The sequence below is a fragment of the Etheostoma cragini genome, chromosome 19, assembly GCF_013103735.1.
Source record: "Etheostoma cragini isolate CJK2018 chromosome 19, CSU_Ecrag_1.0, whole genome shotgun sequence".
In the NCBI taxonomy this organism is placed as follows: Eukaryota; Metazoa; Chordata; class Actinopteri; order Perciformes; family Percidae; genus Etheostoma; species Etheostoma cragini.
This window is the reverse complement of record NC_048425.1, coordinates 16,124,179-16,143,157: the sequence shown is the minus strand read 5'-3', so window position 1 is coordinate 16,143,157 and position 18,979 is coordinate 16,124,179. Positions and strand designations below refer to the sequence as shown.

At 39.9% G+C, this 18,979-nt stretch overlaps 3 protein-coding genes across 5 annotated transcripts in view; 1 reads left to right on the top strand and 2 right to left on the bottom strand.

Annotated features, from left to right (window-relative positions):
* Nucleotides 1–2,293, bottom strand: part of LOC117934936 (transmembrane protein 272-like) — a 7,001-nt gene extending 4,708 nt beyond the window's left edge. The window contains exon 1 of one of the 2 annotated variants that reach the window (XM_034856955.1): nucleotides 2,202–2,293. The gene's annotated coding sequence lies outside the window, so the exon portion shown is untranslated. The remainder of the gene's footprint in view (nucleotides 1–2,201) is intronic. The other variant, XM_034856956.1, reaches the window with a different exon arrangement.
* A 1,168-nt stretch (nucleotides 2,294–3,461) lies between these two features.
* Nucleotides 3,462–13,218, bottom strand: LOC117934934 (calpain-5-like). 2 transcript variants are annotated; one of them, XM_034856954.1, is made up of 14 exons: nucleotides 12,985–13,217; nucleotides 12,322–12,564; nucleotides 10,621–10,800; nucleotides 7,956–8,087; nucleotides 7,639–7,850; nucleotides 7,071–7,263; nucleotides 6,786–6,979; nucleotides 5,951–6,028; nucleotides 5,330–5,756; nucleotides 5,138–5,260; nucleotides 4,845–5,041; nucleotides 4,364–4,482; nucleotides 4,090–4,226; nucleotides 3,462–4,010 (listed from the first exon to the last, which is right to left on the bottom strand). In XM_034856954.1, exons 3-14 carry the CDS (start codon nucleotides 10,783–10,785, stop codon nucleotides 3,834–3,836), a joined length of 2,154 nt encoding a protein of 717 aa, XP_034712845.1. In that variant the 5' UTR covers nucleotides 10,786–10,800; nucleotides 12,322–12,564; nucleotides 12,985–13,217; the 3' UTR covers nucleotides 3,462–3,833. The 2 variants fall into 2 exon arrangements, with proteins under 2 accessions (XP_034712845.1, XP_034712844.1); XM_034856953.1 differs by lacking the exon at nucleotides 12,322–12,564 and having other exon boundaries at nucleotides 12,985–13,218.
* A 5,148-nt stretch (nucleotides 13,219–18,366) lies between these two features.
* Nucleotides 18,367–18,979, top strand: part of cnpy4 (canopy FGF signaling regulator 4) — a 2,235-nt gene continuing 1,622 nt past the window's right edge. The window contains exons 1-2 of the mRNA XM_034856978.1: nucleotides 18,367–18,569; nucleotides 18,764–18,890. Of these exons, the coding sequence (XP_034712869.1) occupies nucleotides 18,485–18,569; nucleotides 18,764–18,890 (212 nt within the window). The 5' untranslated portion in view covers nucleotides 18,367–18,484. The remainder of the gene's footprint in view (nucleotides 18,570–18,763; nucleotides 18,891–18,979) is intronic.

Sequence of the window (18,979 nt, the reverse complement as noted above, 5' to 3'; positions counted from 1 at the left end):
CCCACACACCACCTCACGAAACCTCCGCTCCTCCATCTCCACCTATCGCCTGCTCCAACCTAGGACTAAACTGTCTACAATGGGAGACAGGGCCTTCCAGGCCGTCGCCCCACGGCTCTGGAACGCATTCCCAGAGTCCCTGAGGGCCCCTCATACGGTGGAGATTTTTAAAAAGGGCCTAAAGACACTTTTATTTCAAAAGGCCTTTTAAATAGTTATTGTTTTAATTTTAGTTTTATGGTGTTTTATTATTGCTTGTAAATTGTTATTGTACTCTGGAAACAGTTTTTAACTCCCTATTAATTGTAGCCCTTTGAGATTTCCTTGTGAAATGTAAAGGGCATTATAAATAAAATGTATTATTATTATTATTATTATTATTATTATTAAAGGAAACATCTTCATGTTTTCCACAGGGAGGATGGCCTTTAGAGGATTTTATTCCTTTAAATTAAAGCTGCAATAATGTAGTGATTAATCATAAACTCAATTGACAAATTTATCATCTATTTTGATAACCAATTTAATTGTTTGAGACCTTTTCGAGCAAAAATGCCACAAAATGTAGCTTACTTTGTTTGCTGGTTTAGCCAAAACAGGATCAAACAGCACACATTTAAAGGCCAAGTGTGTAACTTTTGTGTTCATTATCAAACTCTGTATTGCACTTCTAAAACGTGTCCACTCCGACTCATGCACATGTTAAAAATCCAAGTTTCGAGAACAGGAGTCCTCTTCTTCACCCAGAAAAAGCAAAAGGACATTGAAAAAATCAAAAGACTGGCTTTTTGAAGCATGAAGTGAAGTGAATATTTGGCCTTCTTACTTGACACATTGCTAAATGATTGACTAATGGTTTCAGGGGTTCTTTGTGAGTAATGTAGGCAGCACCAGGTTTTGACAAAGAAGAAGAATGCATGGAAAACAAAAGGCGATATCTCTGGTTCTGCTACATTGATTTTTACAAGAAAATAAATTCCATCATGAGTTTAACGATGTTGTAGAGCACAGTGCTAACTCTGTGAGCGAATATTTAAATGAATTAATCTAAGTTGGCTTCACCCATTTGTATATATGTATGTAATAGTCAAAGACGCCTTTTTAGATTACACGTCATTTACACTTTCAAACTCCACACTTCCGATTCGTAATAAAGGCTTTACGCTAAAAAAATGTTTTGACTCAAGCCCAAGATAGATGCGTCAACCCTGATAACCTTACTACAACATCTTCAGGGGTTGTTGTTGTAGTTTCTTCAAAGGTTTGTCAGCTCTTTCCAGAGTCACAGACCTTATATGACTGGTTTCAAGGTAAAGTACATCTGATGACAAAACTGAATTTAATGAGTTCAGTTGGGGGTTCCTCTTTAAGCATCCTCCTAGATTTAAATTGTATTTGTGTTGAACATGAGTTGAAGACATATGGGTTTTTAAGGACCAGCAGGAATGATACATGTGGCTGATCATTAGACGATTAGTCATGGTTCCGGAGAGTATAGCCACAATTCATCCCAGCCTAAATTTAATTTAGTTTTCACGCAATTACTAATGATGAGTGTCCAGCATAGACTGGTAATATGATAACATAGAATGGGGCAACCTGAATGCACAGTGTGCATTCCAGACATAGCTTATCTTGAAACACATACAGTACTTGTGGGAAAAAACAACAGCCTACGCTAAGTTTGACTGCATTCCAAAGCCAACTTTAAAAGCCAGTTTGACAACATCAGCAACAGCAACCTGCGCACAAAGTACAACTCAAAAACAGACATGAGCCTTCATTTTAGGACAACATTTAAAACGGAAGATTGTTTAAGTCCAATTTTAAATGATTAACTAATAGTTAGCCTAAATTGTAGATTAAATGTCAACATGCCATCTAACAGGCAGCCTTAATAAAAATAAATCAACGTTCCACTTCAGTTTCCAAAGCAACACTTACATGTATGAAACTTCAGCAAAATATTCTAAATAAATACAGTAAAACCAGAAACGATATCGTTAAACATTGGCCTCGCTTTTTATTTTAGGTCGTTGTTCAATGTTTTCTGCCCCGCCCCGGTAACTTAGGCACCGAGATAAAGTCAACTTCCTGGTGTCTGATTTAAATTACAAATAACCGCAAAGAGTATGAAAGTAGTAGTAAGTAGTACTGCTATTGAAAATGTCCCTGTTTGTAGTTTTCTTCTCTCCACTTACTTGAGAATGAGCCTGAGCTTCCCTTTCTTGTCTGCTCTGCTACTGTAACTGCTACAGCCGCGACTCGATGCCACCGCCTTTTAACAGCGCGCATGCCCAGAGCGGCGTTCACGCGATCAGCTGATTCGGTTGTACTTTTCCTATAATTATTAAGTCGAAGTATGAATATAACACAGTAAAAATGCCCTGTTTCAAGCAAAACTTCAAAATGTTAATTAGGTAAAAGTACAAAAGTATTAACAGCAAAAAACAGACTACTTAAAATAGGTAGGTAAGTAAAAGTACTACTATTAGGCAGCAGAATATCCCTTTATTATTGGTGGAATGCAACTATGTTACTCGTTACATTTCAATCAGGTTTAAAGTTGTACAGTACTGTACTTTGCAAAGCAAATTCTGAGTCTGTATACCCGCTTGACCTCCACATTTTAAATGTATACATGCACAGGGTTGTTATGGTGCATTTTGGACAGGGCCTTGGTTGGACTTTAAGATTACAAGTTAAAGACATTTAAAAAATCTGAGAGGATTGGCCAAAGAGTGAATTAAAATCTAAGCTGTAGTGTCATAAAATAAAGATAAAATAGATGGCTAAAATGAAGTAAAGTATCACAGCATTATTGTACCAAAGCATGCTGAAATATGAACACTTGAAATAAAAAAACACGTTCAAACACACCTTCACTTTCAAAAGCAGCACTCAAATATAACAGGCTGCGGATAAACAAATAGTGTCAAATGAGAAGAGATTAAGGTTGACCAAGACTTTAATCTTAACTTAGTTTGCATTGGAACAGAGGTGTGGCCACATACAGTGGCAGCTATACAGTAGATATGATTTTCCAGAATACTGTCAACCACAGTAATGTTGAAGTCTCAATAATCAAAAAGAGGGAAATGTAAAAAAACATTTTGTAAATGTTCAAGCTATTTTATTGCTGTATTCTCTTTGTACAAGTTCATTCAAGGTTAGACTAAGACTATATCTCAAGTTCAAACCTAAAACTTGCATTTTCATCTATGTTTAATCCTTCTTACTAGAGTGCACTTCAATAGTGCACATTGTCTGAGTACTGGTGTTAGTCTTCACTTCTTAGTTTTGTTTTAACATTAAAGCACGTAAAACATGTTTGAGTAAAAAAACCAAATCTATGAACGTGAAAATGATTATAATATGGACTTTAATAATAAGAAAATGTTTAGCAAATGTGATTTTGTACATTTACATTAAAGTATATTAACAACATAAATAATTGTAAATTAAAATACAAATACGACAGCAACAAGAGCAAAACTCACACTTGACAACAGTATTGACAATATAATAAATAAAACATATACCATATATAACGCTTATTTTGGCAGCAGTTCAACATATTTTTTGAAAGACTGCTGAAGTCATGAAGGATACACCTGCACTTCTGACCAGCAGATCACTGCAGAGCAAACACAGTTCACCTATAAATGCAAAATTTGTCATACATACCAGCACCATAGCTAGTTAACTCAATCTTTAGTCATGAAGTTTTTTTTAGTAGTTCATAAAAACTTCTGTTAGTCCATCAACCTCCACCCGAGAGGCTGACCGTTGCCATGTCTTCACGTCATTAATAAGGCAACCAGACAATGCTGTCACAAGTCTGTGAGGCAGACGCTGGAGGACGTCTCAACGTAGACGCACCCTCGGTATCCTGAACGGTAATGGCCGCCTCGTAGATCGATTACATGGCTTCGACTCTTTTCAGATTCTGCTGTCTGGAGTCGAGCCCCACCCAAGATGGAGTCCCACAACCAACCTCTGCTCCATAACTGCAAACAAGACAGGAATGATTGTGTGCATGTGTGCGAGCGTACGTGCGTGCGTGCATGCATGTGTAGTGTGTCAAACCTCAATAGAGATGTGTGTGCTGGGGTATCTCCTGTAGAAGATGGCTCTGAGGTTGAACTCCGGATTTCCCTCCACCTTGAAAACATGTGTCCTTATGATGTTGTTCTCACAACGCACTATGGCATAAACATCTGGAGCTGTGGATCAGCACACACACAATACAACAGCGAGTAAAGAAGAAACAAGACAAGATGTGGTGTTTTTTACTTGCTTTTTCATTTGCCCACTTCTATCTGTAAGAGTGGAGGAGCTGTAGTGTTGTGCTATAAGCCACCTGTCTGTTTGGGAAGACTGAGTCCTGACGCCCTGTGGAGGTAGACTGTAGTCACCACTGTGGGTTGAGGTAGGAAACACTGGAAGACACAAGGAGATGGATAATCCTCCCTCAATTCCCTACACACAAAAAGAACAAAGACATAAAATAAATCAAAAGTCAAAGATTAGGGTTGAAGAGAAACAGATTTAGTTAAATCTGAGAGCAAGAAGTAGGCCTGTGAGTAATGTGTGTAGTAATAACAAAGTGTAAATTGTAATTTCCCCTTGTGGGATTAATAAAGTATACATTATTATTATTATTATTATATTACCACGACACACAGTGGGAAATTAGTTGTGTTTAAAATAAGTGACAACAAACGAAAACAAGGATGTCATGTTTTGTTGATGTAATATGTTTTATGAAAATAATTTGAAGAACATAAGAAAAAACGCATTTTTATCAAATATGCCAGCACGCAAACTCCTGTGACACACACCTGAGTTGGATATGGGAATGGGAGAAGAGACGTAGGAGGAAGCGTCCTGTGGCGCCTGGCAGGAAGGTGGTGGGCAGTACAACGTAGCGCCCCAGAGTCAGAGTCCCCCTCAGCGTCACACTGCGGGAGTCCATGTAGACAGAGCTTGCCGCCTGCTCCACCACACACTGCACCCGGCTACAGCGGTTCACCTCCACCTGGGCCACGACAAAGGCAGCGGGGAAAGATTTGTTTTGTTTTTTTGTAGGTATTGGAAAGGTGTTTGTTCACATTTTGGTCTGTGAACTGCTCACCTTAAGCACCTCAAACCCTATAGGCAGATTTTCTCCTCCTCCATCTCTCCTCTGTGCCCTCCTGTCCTCCTGCTGCAGACAGATCAGCACCTCCTCCTCTTTGCCTCTCACCTCAAACATGAACTAGAAATAAAAATGTCTAAAAACGCATGCACTCATCAAAACACTTTGAGTTTCCATTTTGTTTTTTACCTGTGGATTGTGCAGGAAAGTGTCTCTGTGGTTGATGCATCCTCCACATCGACTCCTCTTATCCATCTGGGCCTCCCATCCTCCCACCTCTACACTATCATCTTCCTTTGTCTCTTTTTTTACAGTCTTATCTTGCTCACACCTTCCTCCTTTCCCTTCCTTCTGCTGACTCTCCCCAAGCTTGGCCTCCTTCTTGTTCCCTTGCTGCTTGGTCCCTTCAGGTTTGGCTCTGTTCCTTCCCAAGCTAAGCACGGGGCTGCTGTTAAGGACGGTGGACGGAGGTGTTCCCGGGGAAGCGGGAGCTAAAGTCCACTCCCCATAGCACTGCACTTCCCTCCAGTGGGAGCTCGGCCACAGCGGAGCCCTCTCTACCAGCCAGCACACGACCACGTCAGTGAAGTAGTGACAGAAATCCTCAAAATCCATCCTGGGAAATAGGAGACTTGCATGAGAATGACAGGACATATGAATCAAGCATCAACAAGAGATATGGACATAAATTATGCCACATGCCCAGTATTAAAATTTATTTTACAGTTTTATTTTATGAGCACATTGGGAAACTAGCAGCTAAGGTAATCTAACTGGGATCCAAGCAAAAAATTAGGAATGAAAATCTACCAGAACTCGCCAACGTCTCTAACAATGAGGCCCATCTTCTCCCTCTCTGCACGACTCATCTGTTGCCATTGCTGCGACCTGCAGGGGGCGTGTAAGGACAATATTGTCAAAGGCAGCAGGAAATAGGCCCAACACACTGAAAAATTACATGTGAAAAGTATAAGTAGCGTTGCAACTTCTGGAAACCTTTATAGGTCCATTTTGGCCATTTTCAGAGTGTCTCAGCCTTTTGAATGTAAATGGAAGATGTCCTCTTGTAAAACAATTCCAATGCTGTTGTAAAATTTCAGAAATTGTTATTATAAAATGTTGTAAAACAGACTGACACTATTAAATGTTAGCCCTACAGCTCCAGTAAAATGTCTGATGTACTCAGCAGTCGGAAATGTGTCAGATAACGCCATTACAGAGTTCAAAGGACAGTTCAGAAGCTCACTTCTAGTCTCACATTGTCAGACTTTCCTTCTCAGCGCTGCAAAGGAGGGTCTGGCTAGTCCACACAGCATTATGGGATGGGAGAAAAACCTGCTCTGGTTTATTGGCATTTCTTTAAACCAATTACAATCGTCATGCAAAATGGCCTCGGAGGGAACTTGTTTTGTTAGAACGTGTGTATTGAAATGTAGTTGTGCAACAGAAAACATAGATTTGACAGATACTCTAGCTAGCTGTCTGGATTTACCCTGCAGAGATCTGAGGAGCAGTCATCATAGTCCTCATAAATCGATCAGAGTCTAAATTAAAAATAAAAAAGCCCATAAAAACACAAAAAAGCTAAATGAAGTGGACACCCATCCAAAAAGAGGTGCATCTGGCAGAACTTTGACTACCTTACCTCTGACTCCAGGCACCGGTCCAGTCTGCGGTCCCCCATGGGTTTCTCATGCGCACCATCAAGAGTCGGGACATCCATCCCGTCTTCGGCAACTTCTCCCCCAGCCTCACCTTCCTCACTGCTGTGATCCCATAGGCATGTCCTTGCACCAGGCCACAATCCAACACCGACTCCACTGTCTCCCCCTCTGCTGGCTGAGATACATAAAATATACTAATTTGTCTTATATATTATTTCTTCTCATTTCATGAATCTATTATATATGAAAATACTCAGAAGCCCTACCCGTATGGAGCAAGTGATGAGGGCTTTGCTTTCATGAGCATAAGCTAATGACTGGAAAAACGCCCTCCTCTGGTTGCTATGCAAGCTTAGGGCCTCACAATCCAGGCTTAGTGGCTCTGAAACTCCGCCAGTGAAGTCGATCAGTGCCTCTGTAGTGTTTCCTCCCTCCAGGGCTTCGTAGCAGCCGTTTAGCCTAGAGAGTAACCAGATAGATTCACTGAATGATTAATGGTTGTGCCCCTTTTCTCCCTTTTCAGTGTCCTTCTCCTCCCTTTGTTTTTAATAGAACTAAAACACTGTAAAATAAAATTAGTGCATGTTCCATAAGTGTACATCTATTTTGAAAGTGGTTGCATAATGTGGTTATGAAGATATTGTTTTCGGCAGTTTCTCAGATGTTAAGGATGCAAGGTGTCGACTAGATAGAAAGGGTGTGTTGTGGTGTTGCTAAGGTGGGTAACTTTCATGTGGTTGCTACGGCTTTTAGGGCTGGTAGGACTTCAGTAGGTGACTGAGATCAGACTGGGTCCTCAGGAGGGGAGAAATCTACAGGGTCCTGGACCCTCACTTGGCATAGGCCTTCTCTAACAGGGCGCTCCAAAACTCTCGTGGTGTGGCCGAGCGGCAGAAGAGCAGCACTCCGTCCTTGCTGACGGGTAGACGGTCGTCAACAACAACATCCATCCAACGGCCGAGTCTCCAGAACCGGAAATGAAAGATGCCTGCGTACAGGTTAGGATGCTTTGGATTCCACTCCTGGTTCACATGGTCTGGGATAACCTGGAAGGAGCGGAGGAAGGAGATGAAATAAACTGTGAAGGAAGGAAAAGAGGAGGGAAAGCAGGAAGAAAAATAAAGGATAACAGAGGAACACAAAAATACAACCTTCTTCCACAAAGATGGCTCAGATGCTAAGCAGGAAATGGCAGCCACCATCCAGCAGTTACCCAGACTGCCTTGGTGCAAGTCACGAGTGCTGATGCCATCAACAAACAGACGGGGGTCCTTACATATCTCCTGTGATTTAAAAAAAACAAACGTGACGTTTCCTTAAAAAGATAAATTAAACCTTTATTAGTTGATTTGTTGGCTACTTGGGGGCAGCGACAGTTACAAATGTATGCTAATGTTGCTCTTTGTCAGTTGGATGACACATCCCCCTGACAAAGAGCAATGTTAGCAGCATACATTTGAAGTCATGTTTCTGTCCCACTTGACAAATGTAAGTCCATTATCCACTCTCCTGTTAGTTCTATTTTGCTGTCAACCAAAGTCTAAGGGTTTGGTGGTTGGCGGTGGGTTTTTAAATCCTTTTGAAATTGATGCCTGTTGCTGTTTAAAACAATGCTAATGAGAGAAGGGAGAGCTAACTAAGTGGGACAAAGTTAATGGTCAGAAAACCAAAACAAAGAGCTAAAAAATGTTAAAGTGCTCTGTAGATCAGGGGAAAAACTGCAGAGTCATACAGACATAATTCTCTGTGGATGTGTCACTACGAGCAACCCCTTTCACATTACACACAGTCATTTGATCCATCGTTATATGAAATAATTCATTATAAAGCAGCTTTAAACAAACTCTGGTAAATGATTACAGCAGTAAGTAGTGTCACAGGCCTGTGAGTGCACTGCTATGTAGACAGATCCTGTCTGTGTGGATCTGTTGATTTTAGTTTGGACTGACTCAGGTAACTGTAGAGGTGCTGCTGGACACACATGTAGACATCCAGACAAGTAAATGTGAAGTGTTAGAGTGAATCAATAAGTTTTTGTGTGTGTCTGTGTGTTTGTGTGTGTGTGTGTGTGTGTGTGTGTGTGTGTGTGTGTGTGTATGTGTGTATGTGCGTGTGTGTGTGTGCGAAGCATGTGTGCGTGCGTGTGTGCATGGGTGTGAGCAGAAGGAGGCGACAGATGTCACCTTATCATCTGACCTCCTGTTGATACATGCTTAAAATACCTGAGTGGAGCATTAGGAACACAATACCATTAACTCTTTCTCTCCTGCTCTGAATCAGCAAATTACTGGCCAGCAGGGTTTCACATTAAAGGAACACGCAGACTTATTGGGACTTTAGCTTATTCACCTTGAGTTAGATAAGTCCATAACCTTCTCATCTCTGTGCATGTTGTAACTTTATCTAGAGGCCTTTTTTCAGAAGCCATTGTTGATGCTCCACTCCCCCAAATTGCAGTTAATTGGACAAACCTGTCACGTGGGTCTGGCGGCTTGAGAATTTCAAACCACGTGCGACCAACAGCGTACAAGATGCTAACAAGAGACTTCTGTAATATCAATACAGTAAAATTGGATCTACTTAACGAAGTTCGTTCAATGCTGGCTACAAGTTAGCAAACAAACACAACAAGGTTGTCAGTTGAATGGCGTTTTGAGCTAGCGTTAGCAATCAAACATTCATTGATAGCTAAAACGTTTTTGAAATGATTCCCATCTTCTGTTATTGTTTGTAATGAGAAAAGTTTGAGTTTCAGCTGTCATTGTGTTCATGCAAATATCAATGTAGACATTTGTGAATATGATTTCTGTGACTTTACATTCAGAACAGAGCTGTGTGAATATTTTCTTCAAGTGAAAATTTCAATTTACAAGTTCTGATTTTTTTTTACGTTCTTTACGTTCTTACGTTTTTTAAGTTCTCGTGTTTTATTCTTTGTGTGACTTCAAATTCAGATCACATATTGTGCAAATTTTAACATACAAATTCAGATTTTTTTGTTCTGCAAGTTCTGACATCGTATTCTACAAGCTCTCACCTTTTGCACCATATTTACCTTCATAAAAGGCTTTGCTATTTCTACGGTCTAGAAGAAGAAGGAAAAGGTAAACAACGGCAGAACTGGCAACAGCAGTATAAGTATAAATGCACATTATTCTTACCTGCAAAGAAAGTAACATTACTTATAACTTTATCAATTGGTTAATCCATCCATCAATTGTCTGCCCCTTACTGTATCTGTGTCCACTTCAAGTCTATGTATAATATAATGATCCACCTCATAACAAGAAACTGCTTTATTATATATATTTTTTGGGCCACTGAGACTAGACAATAAGTAATTTAACCTTGATATTACCCGCCCATGTCATTGCCACAATTAAAGGTTGGTTGGCTTGCACAATACTTATGCACAGCTACACCATTCTAAAAACACCTGGGCTATTTAAATTGGCTGCTGCTTTTTCAGAACTCAACTGTATAAACATACACCAATGAAGCAGTCCATAGGCAGCACGCCCCACTTGCTCCCTGAGGGATAAAGTTTCACTGCCTGACGCCTCTCCTATAATAGAGAGTGCTTTAATTAACCCTAATCTGCTTGAAATGTAACATGCTGATCCAGCCACTCAATTTAGATGTGGGAGAAGTGGAGATACATTTTTAAAATACCTCATTGTTGTTGTTTGAACTGGTTTCATTGAAGAAAATGTGGAGATGTGTAAAAACAATTCATGATTGTTTTCACACATCTGCATTTAATATACTTTCAGGAAAATGATAGATTCAGTGCTTCTACCTGCAAGTCACACTCACCCCTGGCCTCTTCCAGGTCAGTCCCGGCGGGGGCTTCCTCTTGTAGAAGAGGGATTGGGCGGTGGCGGGAAACAGCGAATCCTTAAAGAGTGCCCCTCGGCGCAAGCAGGCTCTCCTCAGCTTGTGAAAGCTTTGACCCTGGAAATTATTTACTCGTTTGGGCATTGTGGAGAAGAAAGGCTTTAGGAAAGGTGGAAAGAAAAAGAGAAATGGAACAGATGAATAGTTCATATGGAAATGGCCATGAAGCAGTGTAGGATTACACTGTTAGCATATTAAAAGGACTTTAGTTATAAAAAATCCCTAAGGGTCAAAGCCTTAACTATACATTTTTATCAATTTCCAAATCAAAATCATCAATGTGCCAAAGTCAAAGACAGTTGTGCGGTTAGACACAAAGACAACTATGGCAAAACTTCCTTTGTTTAAATATGTAGCCAGTGAGAATGTATACATAATTCCCACGGTCAAAATTTAAACACTGAATATCTTTGTTTACATAGGTAATCACAAGACATACACCATACAAACAACATGCTAGTGTGTACTATGTTTTAAGGCTGAGTAACAATAATCAGTACCATAAGGTAAATATATAGGCTACATTGATTAATATTAAACATAGAAGTAATAAATCTATGATGTCACATCCTGCACACAAATACAACATTTTAAATTAAATTAGCCTACATCTATTAAACACCATTGTGGACATATAAAGAATTTTATAGCTCCTGGCAGAGGTAGGTAGAGTCCTGTAGGGTCAATGAGTGTGTGTGTGTGTGTGTGTGTGTGTGTGTGTGTGGGTTGGGGGGATGGAGGGAGGACAGCAGTAAGGTAATGGTACCGTTTTAGTCATCAGTGATATGAACTGCTTGGGTCCCTGAGTCAGCAGCGTGTATTTGCGTCAGCAAGAGTATGCCAGGTGTGTGTTTGTGTGTTTCAACTCAGAGCAGTAAAACTGAAATGAAACCTTGCAGGTGCTGTTTGCATGTACCAATATATAAATGTCAGCAATTATCCGTGAGATATTGTTTTTCTTGTATGAGATTTATGCAGAGACACATCTACACGAGAAAAACATGTGAAGGTAACGCTCCTTCACAATCCATGATTAATGAACGCATAACAAATTAAAGGCTTATCATGTTTTAATGAATGCAGCAACCAAATGTTCAATATCATGAATTCCTTTGGCTCAATAATTTCTCTGGTTTATTGTTTGTACTTTTACTGCTGCTCTGTATTCATTTTTAATAATGTACAGTATGTGTTTTATTTCATTTATTGTTTGTCTGTTTTTGCTATGAGGAATGATAATTTCCCATACAGGCCAATGAAGACTGAACTGAACTGAACTGTAAAATCAAAGAACATCCTTAAAGGCAGCTATGCAAGTTTACGCCCACATTACTGATCTAAACATCCTCTGACAGCATCAGAATGCACATTAGTATAGACAGATATATTATTGTCTAGTGTATTAGAGCTGTCATCACGTTGGGTGCTAGCCTGTTACAGTCCTGTGGTTTGAACGGTGCCCTTTTAGTTTATATTTGGATTATAAGTGACCTTATTTTATAGTCATTTTAAATATCAGTCATTAGGACACACATCAGATTTTTATATGGCACTAGTGATCCATTATTGAGTTGTATACTCCTTTTAGCTTACCTGAAAGTAAACTAAAAGTTTACCCACTATTCCTTGAGCTCAGGCAGAGAATCCTAGACCATGTCCTCCTTTGGTCATTTGGGAAATATTTCAAAGGCAATCACATATGTGCTTTGATGCAACAATTAGCCAGCATTTGTCATATCTTTCCACTTGGCATTCTTTGTCCCAGAGTCAGCTGTTAAATGCTGACTGACACTTTCTTCCTCTGTGTTTGACTCATCTCCTCCCGGTGCCACTAATTCAGTGTCATCTTAGAGATTTGTTTCACTGGAACAGGATGGGGGAAAAAAAAACAGAAAAATGTAAGTGAATAAAATGCAAAAGGTGATCTGCAAATGGTGCAAGGTAAAAGTACAGCTTGATATGTGTGCTGCAAGTTCCTTGACACCATCTCTTATGAATGTGTGTGTGTGCATACAGCCGTGACATACACCGCAGGGAGATAGTGTCTGTGTAACTGTATCTCCATTCAAACAGACAACAAAACACCTTGCTGATCAACATTACACACAATTATTTCTATGGAAGCTTCAAACCGGTAAAATACTATAGTTACTGTAGTTACTTTTGACTTTCAGACACATAGGATGAATACCTTCTCCTCTGTGTGCAAACTGTTCTGCACCGGGAGAACATAAACAAATGTGTTTTTAAGGAGAGTTATGTGTGCATATGTGTGTCACTCACTTCTGGTTGGTAACTAAGCATGTCTTCTTGTCCATCTTATCCCACCGCTTTTCTTTTCTGTCATCATATTAACATGGTACACGGTTACCTCTCTTCTTGTTTTTTTGGTCATATGTTTTCGGTCTCTTCTACTCTTCACTCCACTCAGCTCTATCTTCTCCTGCACAGAGTCCTGGGATATCTGTTGCTGTCGAGTGCGTTGCCCCTGACACCTGAGAAACCAAGAGGCAAGCGACTTCTATTTTAACTACTTAACTGCCAAATATCAAGCTAATTATTGTGATGTGATCAATCTAAATCATCATTAGAAAACTGTTGACATAGAAACATGTAAATACATTTAAATAGCACAATTAGTTTCAAAAGCATATAATACAGCTGCCTTAGTATTCAGTAGCTCTGCTTTTATTACTTTCCCTGTAAACGAGCAAATATTACAGTTGTAACCATCCGAGGTTGACTTGTTGTACCACAAGCTATGAGATTTTGAAATGATGGTATATGCTCATGTAGAAGCCACAAGTTCCTAGGATATACACTTTGTTTAAAAAAATTTTAAAAAAACTAATGGGTTACACTTGTTATAAATTGTTGTATAAATTTCAAAAAATTATAATAACCTTACCTAACTATCTTTTAATGTGTAAATTCCAACAACTGATTATTACTGATTTAGTTCAACAAGTTGATACAGCTGATGGATTAACATTTCACTGGAATTATACTATTTACGATTTCATGTGCCAAAAAAAATGTATTGACTGATTGTTTACTGTTCATACAGTGAATATGTTATGACTTTGTAAGCGTCAGTAACAAGTGCGTCTTTCAATTCATTTGGTGAAATATTCCTGCTCAGATTTTTTCGTGCAAGAACATTTGTACATTACTTCCTAACTTTCTTGAATTTGTTGGTGAGACATTGGTCTTGATTATTGGATTGATTAGGTCTTGACATTAACTTCCATACAAGTGGGTTTCACACAAAAGCACCGCACTTGCATAAGAACACAGTGTTTTCTCTGTACTTTATACAAATGAGAAATTCATTAATTTAACCAAATCAGCAGAATGGAGGTGAATGGATTTTCCATGAAATGAAGAGAAATAAGCTGATTTTATTTTTATTTATTTATTGTTTTATTGAATCAATAATTAGATCAGTAAATCCGTATGTACCACCACAGTACACAAGTCACTGTTCATCACTGAGATGGCACTGAGAGCTGAGTTCTGCCCCGCACCAAGATAACCTCCTACCACATCGGTCTCTGTCCCTCATCATAAAGGGCAGACAACAGTGGAGGAGATGGTAAACCTGGATAGGACAACAGTCCTGTCTGTGAGCTCTTTACTGACCACCCTTCCCTTTTTTTTAAATCAGTAAATATTCACTGAATGTGGGAGAAACACTTGGAGCACCCAGAGAAAACCCTATAAAAGTAGAAATACCACACTTAACTTTCATAACAGCAACCTTATTTCTACTGTTGCAGATACTGGAGATGGCTTTACCTGCAGATGAAAAGAACCTGCGGATGGTGCAACTCTTCGTTGATGGTGTCATCAGGTGATCTTTAAAAGCGGACACAATACCTTTTTCGAGTACTGGATCCTCTAAAAACAAGCAAATTAGCATTGTTTCTGCACAGCCACACCTCTTACACAAGTCCTGCAAAATGGCCTTGTCAAGGTTTTAAAAGTTTTTTTGGGTGCTATCAAAACCTACTGACCATGTCCCATGTTTTTTCAAACAGACGATTCACAATGTTGTCTGGGTTTCCAATGACCCAGTTCACTTTTGCTTTCTTAAATATCTGCAAAACCAGCTTATCCAGTATTAACTTGATGGAATATCTTTTCCTGATTTCCTGTGGTGTCCTATCCTGTGCATGCTCAGCACATGTCTCCTCACATACTGAGCCTGACGCTGCAACAGTTGCCACAGGCTCCTCGATGGCAAGGCCCTCTGCTACATGTTTTGGTGCAGGTGACTCAGCATCCAATATATCATCTTTCACCCTTTGACTGTGGCTGCTGACCTGAGTGTTCATCCACCACCCCATCAGTCCCATGTAATTCCACACTTTCTTCTGTATTTCAGCATAAATGTTAACAAGTGACTGAGGGGCAGTCACTTCATGCAAAGTGAATTCTTTCTCATTAGTTTTGGCATAATCTCGAGCCCATCTGTGATGTCCCTGAAGATGAGATCAATAACTTGCTGTGTGAATTTGTGGCATTTACCGGCACAAATGTCCTTGAACTTTGTAATTGCATCAATGATATAGTTAACCTGAGGTTTTATGTAATCCTGAAGCTGAGAGTCAACACCTTGTTTTGTTGAAATCAAGTGTCTGCTTGCCTTGTGGAATTTGATTCTCAGATTCTCCAACATACGATGGAACCATGCTTTGGCCAAGCAAGTTGTAAAAAAGGTCTTGATCCGGTTCGTTATTTCTTTTAATGACAGTTTGTGCTTCTGTTTGGATATTCGACTTCCATCATCTGTCCTGTCCATTTCAGCAATTTTCCTAGCAATGTCTGCTGCAACAACTTCAATCTCCTCCGAGCATTCACGTTTCAGTAGCTCATACTTTGAGTCTGGCACTTCATCCAAAAGTGGTTCAATCATCTGAGTCACATCCTTTTGAATAATTCTTTCAACAGATTCTATTATTGGAATCTCAAACACAGTGTCCTCTGACGAAACCTTTCCCTGGGTTTCTGGCTCTATATCGTCTGGTTCCAGATCATCAGCGTGTGCCGGCTCCACATCTCCTCCCTGTGGATTTTTCAGATCATCAGTTCTTGCAGGTTCCTGGGAGGGAGTCTGCCTTGTTCTCTGTCTATGTTTTTTAATTGGGCACAGAATTTTCATTTTATCTGTGAAAGCATTTACCATTTGTTTGACATGACTGGCAGCTTTCATTATTGGAATTGCAGACTCCTCTAATGAGACCTTCTCCTTAGTTTTTGGCTCCACACTGTCTTTCGTCTCCATATCTTTTGTCTCTAGTTCTACCTCATCATCGGTGTCTTCGGGCTCCATATCCTCTTTCTCTAGTTCTTCCAGATCACCATTGTCTGTCGACTCCATATCTTCCATCCGTACTTCTTCCTGATAACCAGTGTTGGCCTGCTCAATCTCCTTTATCGTTAGATCATCCTGGGAGGGGGTCTTCCTCGTTCTCTGCCTTTGATTTTGAAATGGGCACATCCCTTTCATCTTAGAAGTGAAACCTTTTATCATTTTGCAGGCATGATCAACCATATCATTAATTCGGCGAGAAGGAGGGATATGCTGAGTTATTACAGGATCCCCTGTGCGCACAGTAGTTAAAAGGGAAGCGTTGACATTTTCTGTAACCTCTATCACGAGCAAGCTTGTCAAAGAGTCTGAGCTGGGACACTCGACTTGGTCCTAAGCATTCAAAGCAGCGGCAAAACATTTTGAAAGTTTGTTGCCCAGACCGCACATAATCTGATCCTCAGACACCACTTCATTGTTGCTCCCAACAGCCATTAACCAGCCTTCTGACAGGGTTGAAATTATGTCCAAATGCAGGTCAACAATCATAATTTTAGTGGTATTGTCAGGTGCGCATGTTTGTAACAATTCCAACTGCCCCAATGTCATTCTTTTAAATAAGGGTTCGACCAATGGGAGTAAAGTGTCTTCAGTAATCTCCAGCATGTCTTCTGTCAAACATTTCTGATTCACACATAATTGTCAACTGTGTGGGTTTGATTTCCGTGACTTTCTTGAGTTCAGTATCCTTTTTTGTGCTCCAAGGACTTTTTCTTCTTTTTGCTATGGCTTCAGAAGAGGTATTTAATAGCCTATTGATTATTTTATACTTGTATTGTACCAAAGTATAATGACTCGTCTTCAGCTGTACGGATAGAAACAGAATGAAATTGTATTTCTATGGTTCCACTATATATAAAGACATGATACAGGGGCGGCTGTGGCTCAGTGGTAGAGCGATTGCCTGCCAATCGGAAGGTTGGTGGTTCGATCCCCGCCTATGCAGTCATTGTCGAAGTGTCCCTGGGCAAGACACTGAACTCTGAGTTGCCCCTGGTGCTACGCATCGGAGTGTGAATGTTTATCTGATGAGCAGGTGGCACCTTGTACGGCAGCCCCGGCCACAGTGTATGAATGTGTGTGAATGGTGAACGTTCCCTGTAGATGTAAAAGCGCTTTGAGCAGTTGTTAAGACTGGAAAAGTGCTATATAAATAAGGCACATTTACATGTAACAGAGGATCAAAAGCATTTTTAGAATCTGACATCCTATCAACCTAGATCATTTGTTATTTTTATAGAATCTGACATCATATCAATCTGGATCAGAAGCTTTTTAGAATCTGACATCAGAGATCAAAACTTCAGCCACCAATAACTGCAGCGTTGGCAAAGGTTGCTAGGCAATGGTTGCTTAGCTGCATTCAGTTTGACAGGCACACAAGGGCACAGTTTTTTTTAACAGCTTGTTGAAGTTACATCAGGGGTTGTGGTTGTTTATTACAGCCGTAAGGTTGGCTAAAATCTGCTTTTGGATCCTTGCGTCTCAGTTTCAAAAATAATTACTTTGAGAAGTCACCGGTTTTCTCCTGTTGGAAACGCTTCCGAGTGGTTCTCAGCCGTGGTTATATGTGTGCTACGCCATAAGAAGACATTAAATGGACATATTTGATGAGGTGAGAAAGCTATCTCTATTTGATTCTATTTAAATATATTTTAGATTTCAGCAAAAAACTGAATCTTCCATTCATGTAGACCTATACTGTGTTTTTAGACGTTCAGGATGTGAGATCGGGCTACGTAGCCTAATCTCAAATCCTTAACGTTTTATAAATCACTCACTAAAGAACGTAACATTTAGGTGATTGAGCCTATGACCCACATATGAAAGCTATCGCCTCTGACCACCTAGTGCATTTGCATCATGATCTCATCATTCAATGATCTTTTCTTTTTTAAACTACATATTTACAAACATTGTAAACTACTTCAAGCCCCAATTTTTAAGCACGTACGGCCTCTCGTGTAATATTGCTTCATCAACATTCATGAGTCAATCAAGTTTGTCAGAAATTGTGAAGTAGGTAAGCCTAACTTACCGTTACAATGAGCATCTTTAAGCAGAGCAATACATAAGCTATTGATGGAAAAAAAGAAAAGAAAACAGTATTTAGCTACTAGTCCGGTAGTAGGCTATGGAAGCTTAGCTTTGGACAGACACAGCCTTCATACACACACATTGCCTACATACACACGCGCACAAGTCATTTGGACATTACTTATAAAGTGCAAATAGCGTTTTCTTCTATTGACAATTTACCCTGAAATCCATCCACCACGCTTCTCTACTAGTCATGTCTGTTGGGATACACTACGCATGCGTAGTTTAAAGTTGCCGTCATAGAACGCAAAATGCTTATGTGGCTGCCGAGATAGTTTTGTTTAGCCTGACAGACAACACCCTGTTGCAATGAATCTTTTCATACTGGTTCTCTTTTGTGTCTGCTGCTCTGTAACATCAGAAGAAGACGAGAGACTGCCTAATAAATGCGAAGGTAGGACGAAGAGGTTAGCTAGCTAACTATGTATACATAGATAACTTCTTCGTTTATGCTAATTTTGTGACTTGACGTATAAGCGTTATGGTATTGGTCTACATAACTTCAATTGTGTGCCCTCGAGTGTCTAACTAAACTCTTTGACATGTACATAAAGTATACAATAAAGTTGTGTTTCTCCTGTCTGTCAGTCTGTAAGTTTTTGTCAGTAGAGCTGCAGGATGCTCTGGAGAAAACTGGTCGCTCCAAAGAAGTCCTAGAGGTCGGAGAAGTGCTGGGCACAGGCAAGAGAAAACGAAAGATTAAATACAACACCTCGTACGTAGACTCTGGACCCACCCTGGAGTCCAGAAATTATATGTAATTTGTGTGTGTGTGTGTGTGTGTGTGTGTGTGTGTGTGTGTGT

Bases quoted from the DNA above. Each gene is read 5' to 3' on its own strand.
- LOC117934934 (XM_034856953.1), bottom strand. From the start codon at position 13,005: ATGCTTAGTTACCAACCAGAA. The intron at 5,757-5,950 runs GTAGATTTTCAT...CCTATTTCCCAG, and splicing joins AGAGACGTTGGCGAGTTCTG to GATGGATTTTGAGGATTTCT. The intron at 4,227-4,363 runs GTGGCTTATAGC...GCTGATCCACAG, and splicing joins CAGTCTTCCCAAACAGACAG to CTCCAGATGTTTATGCCATA.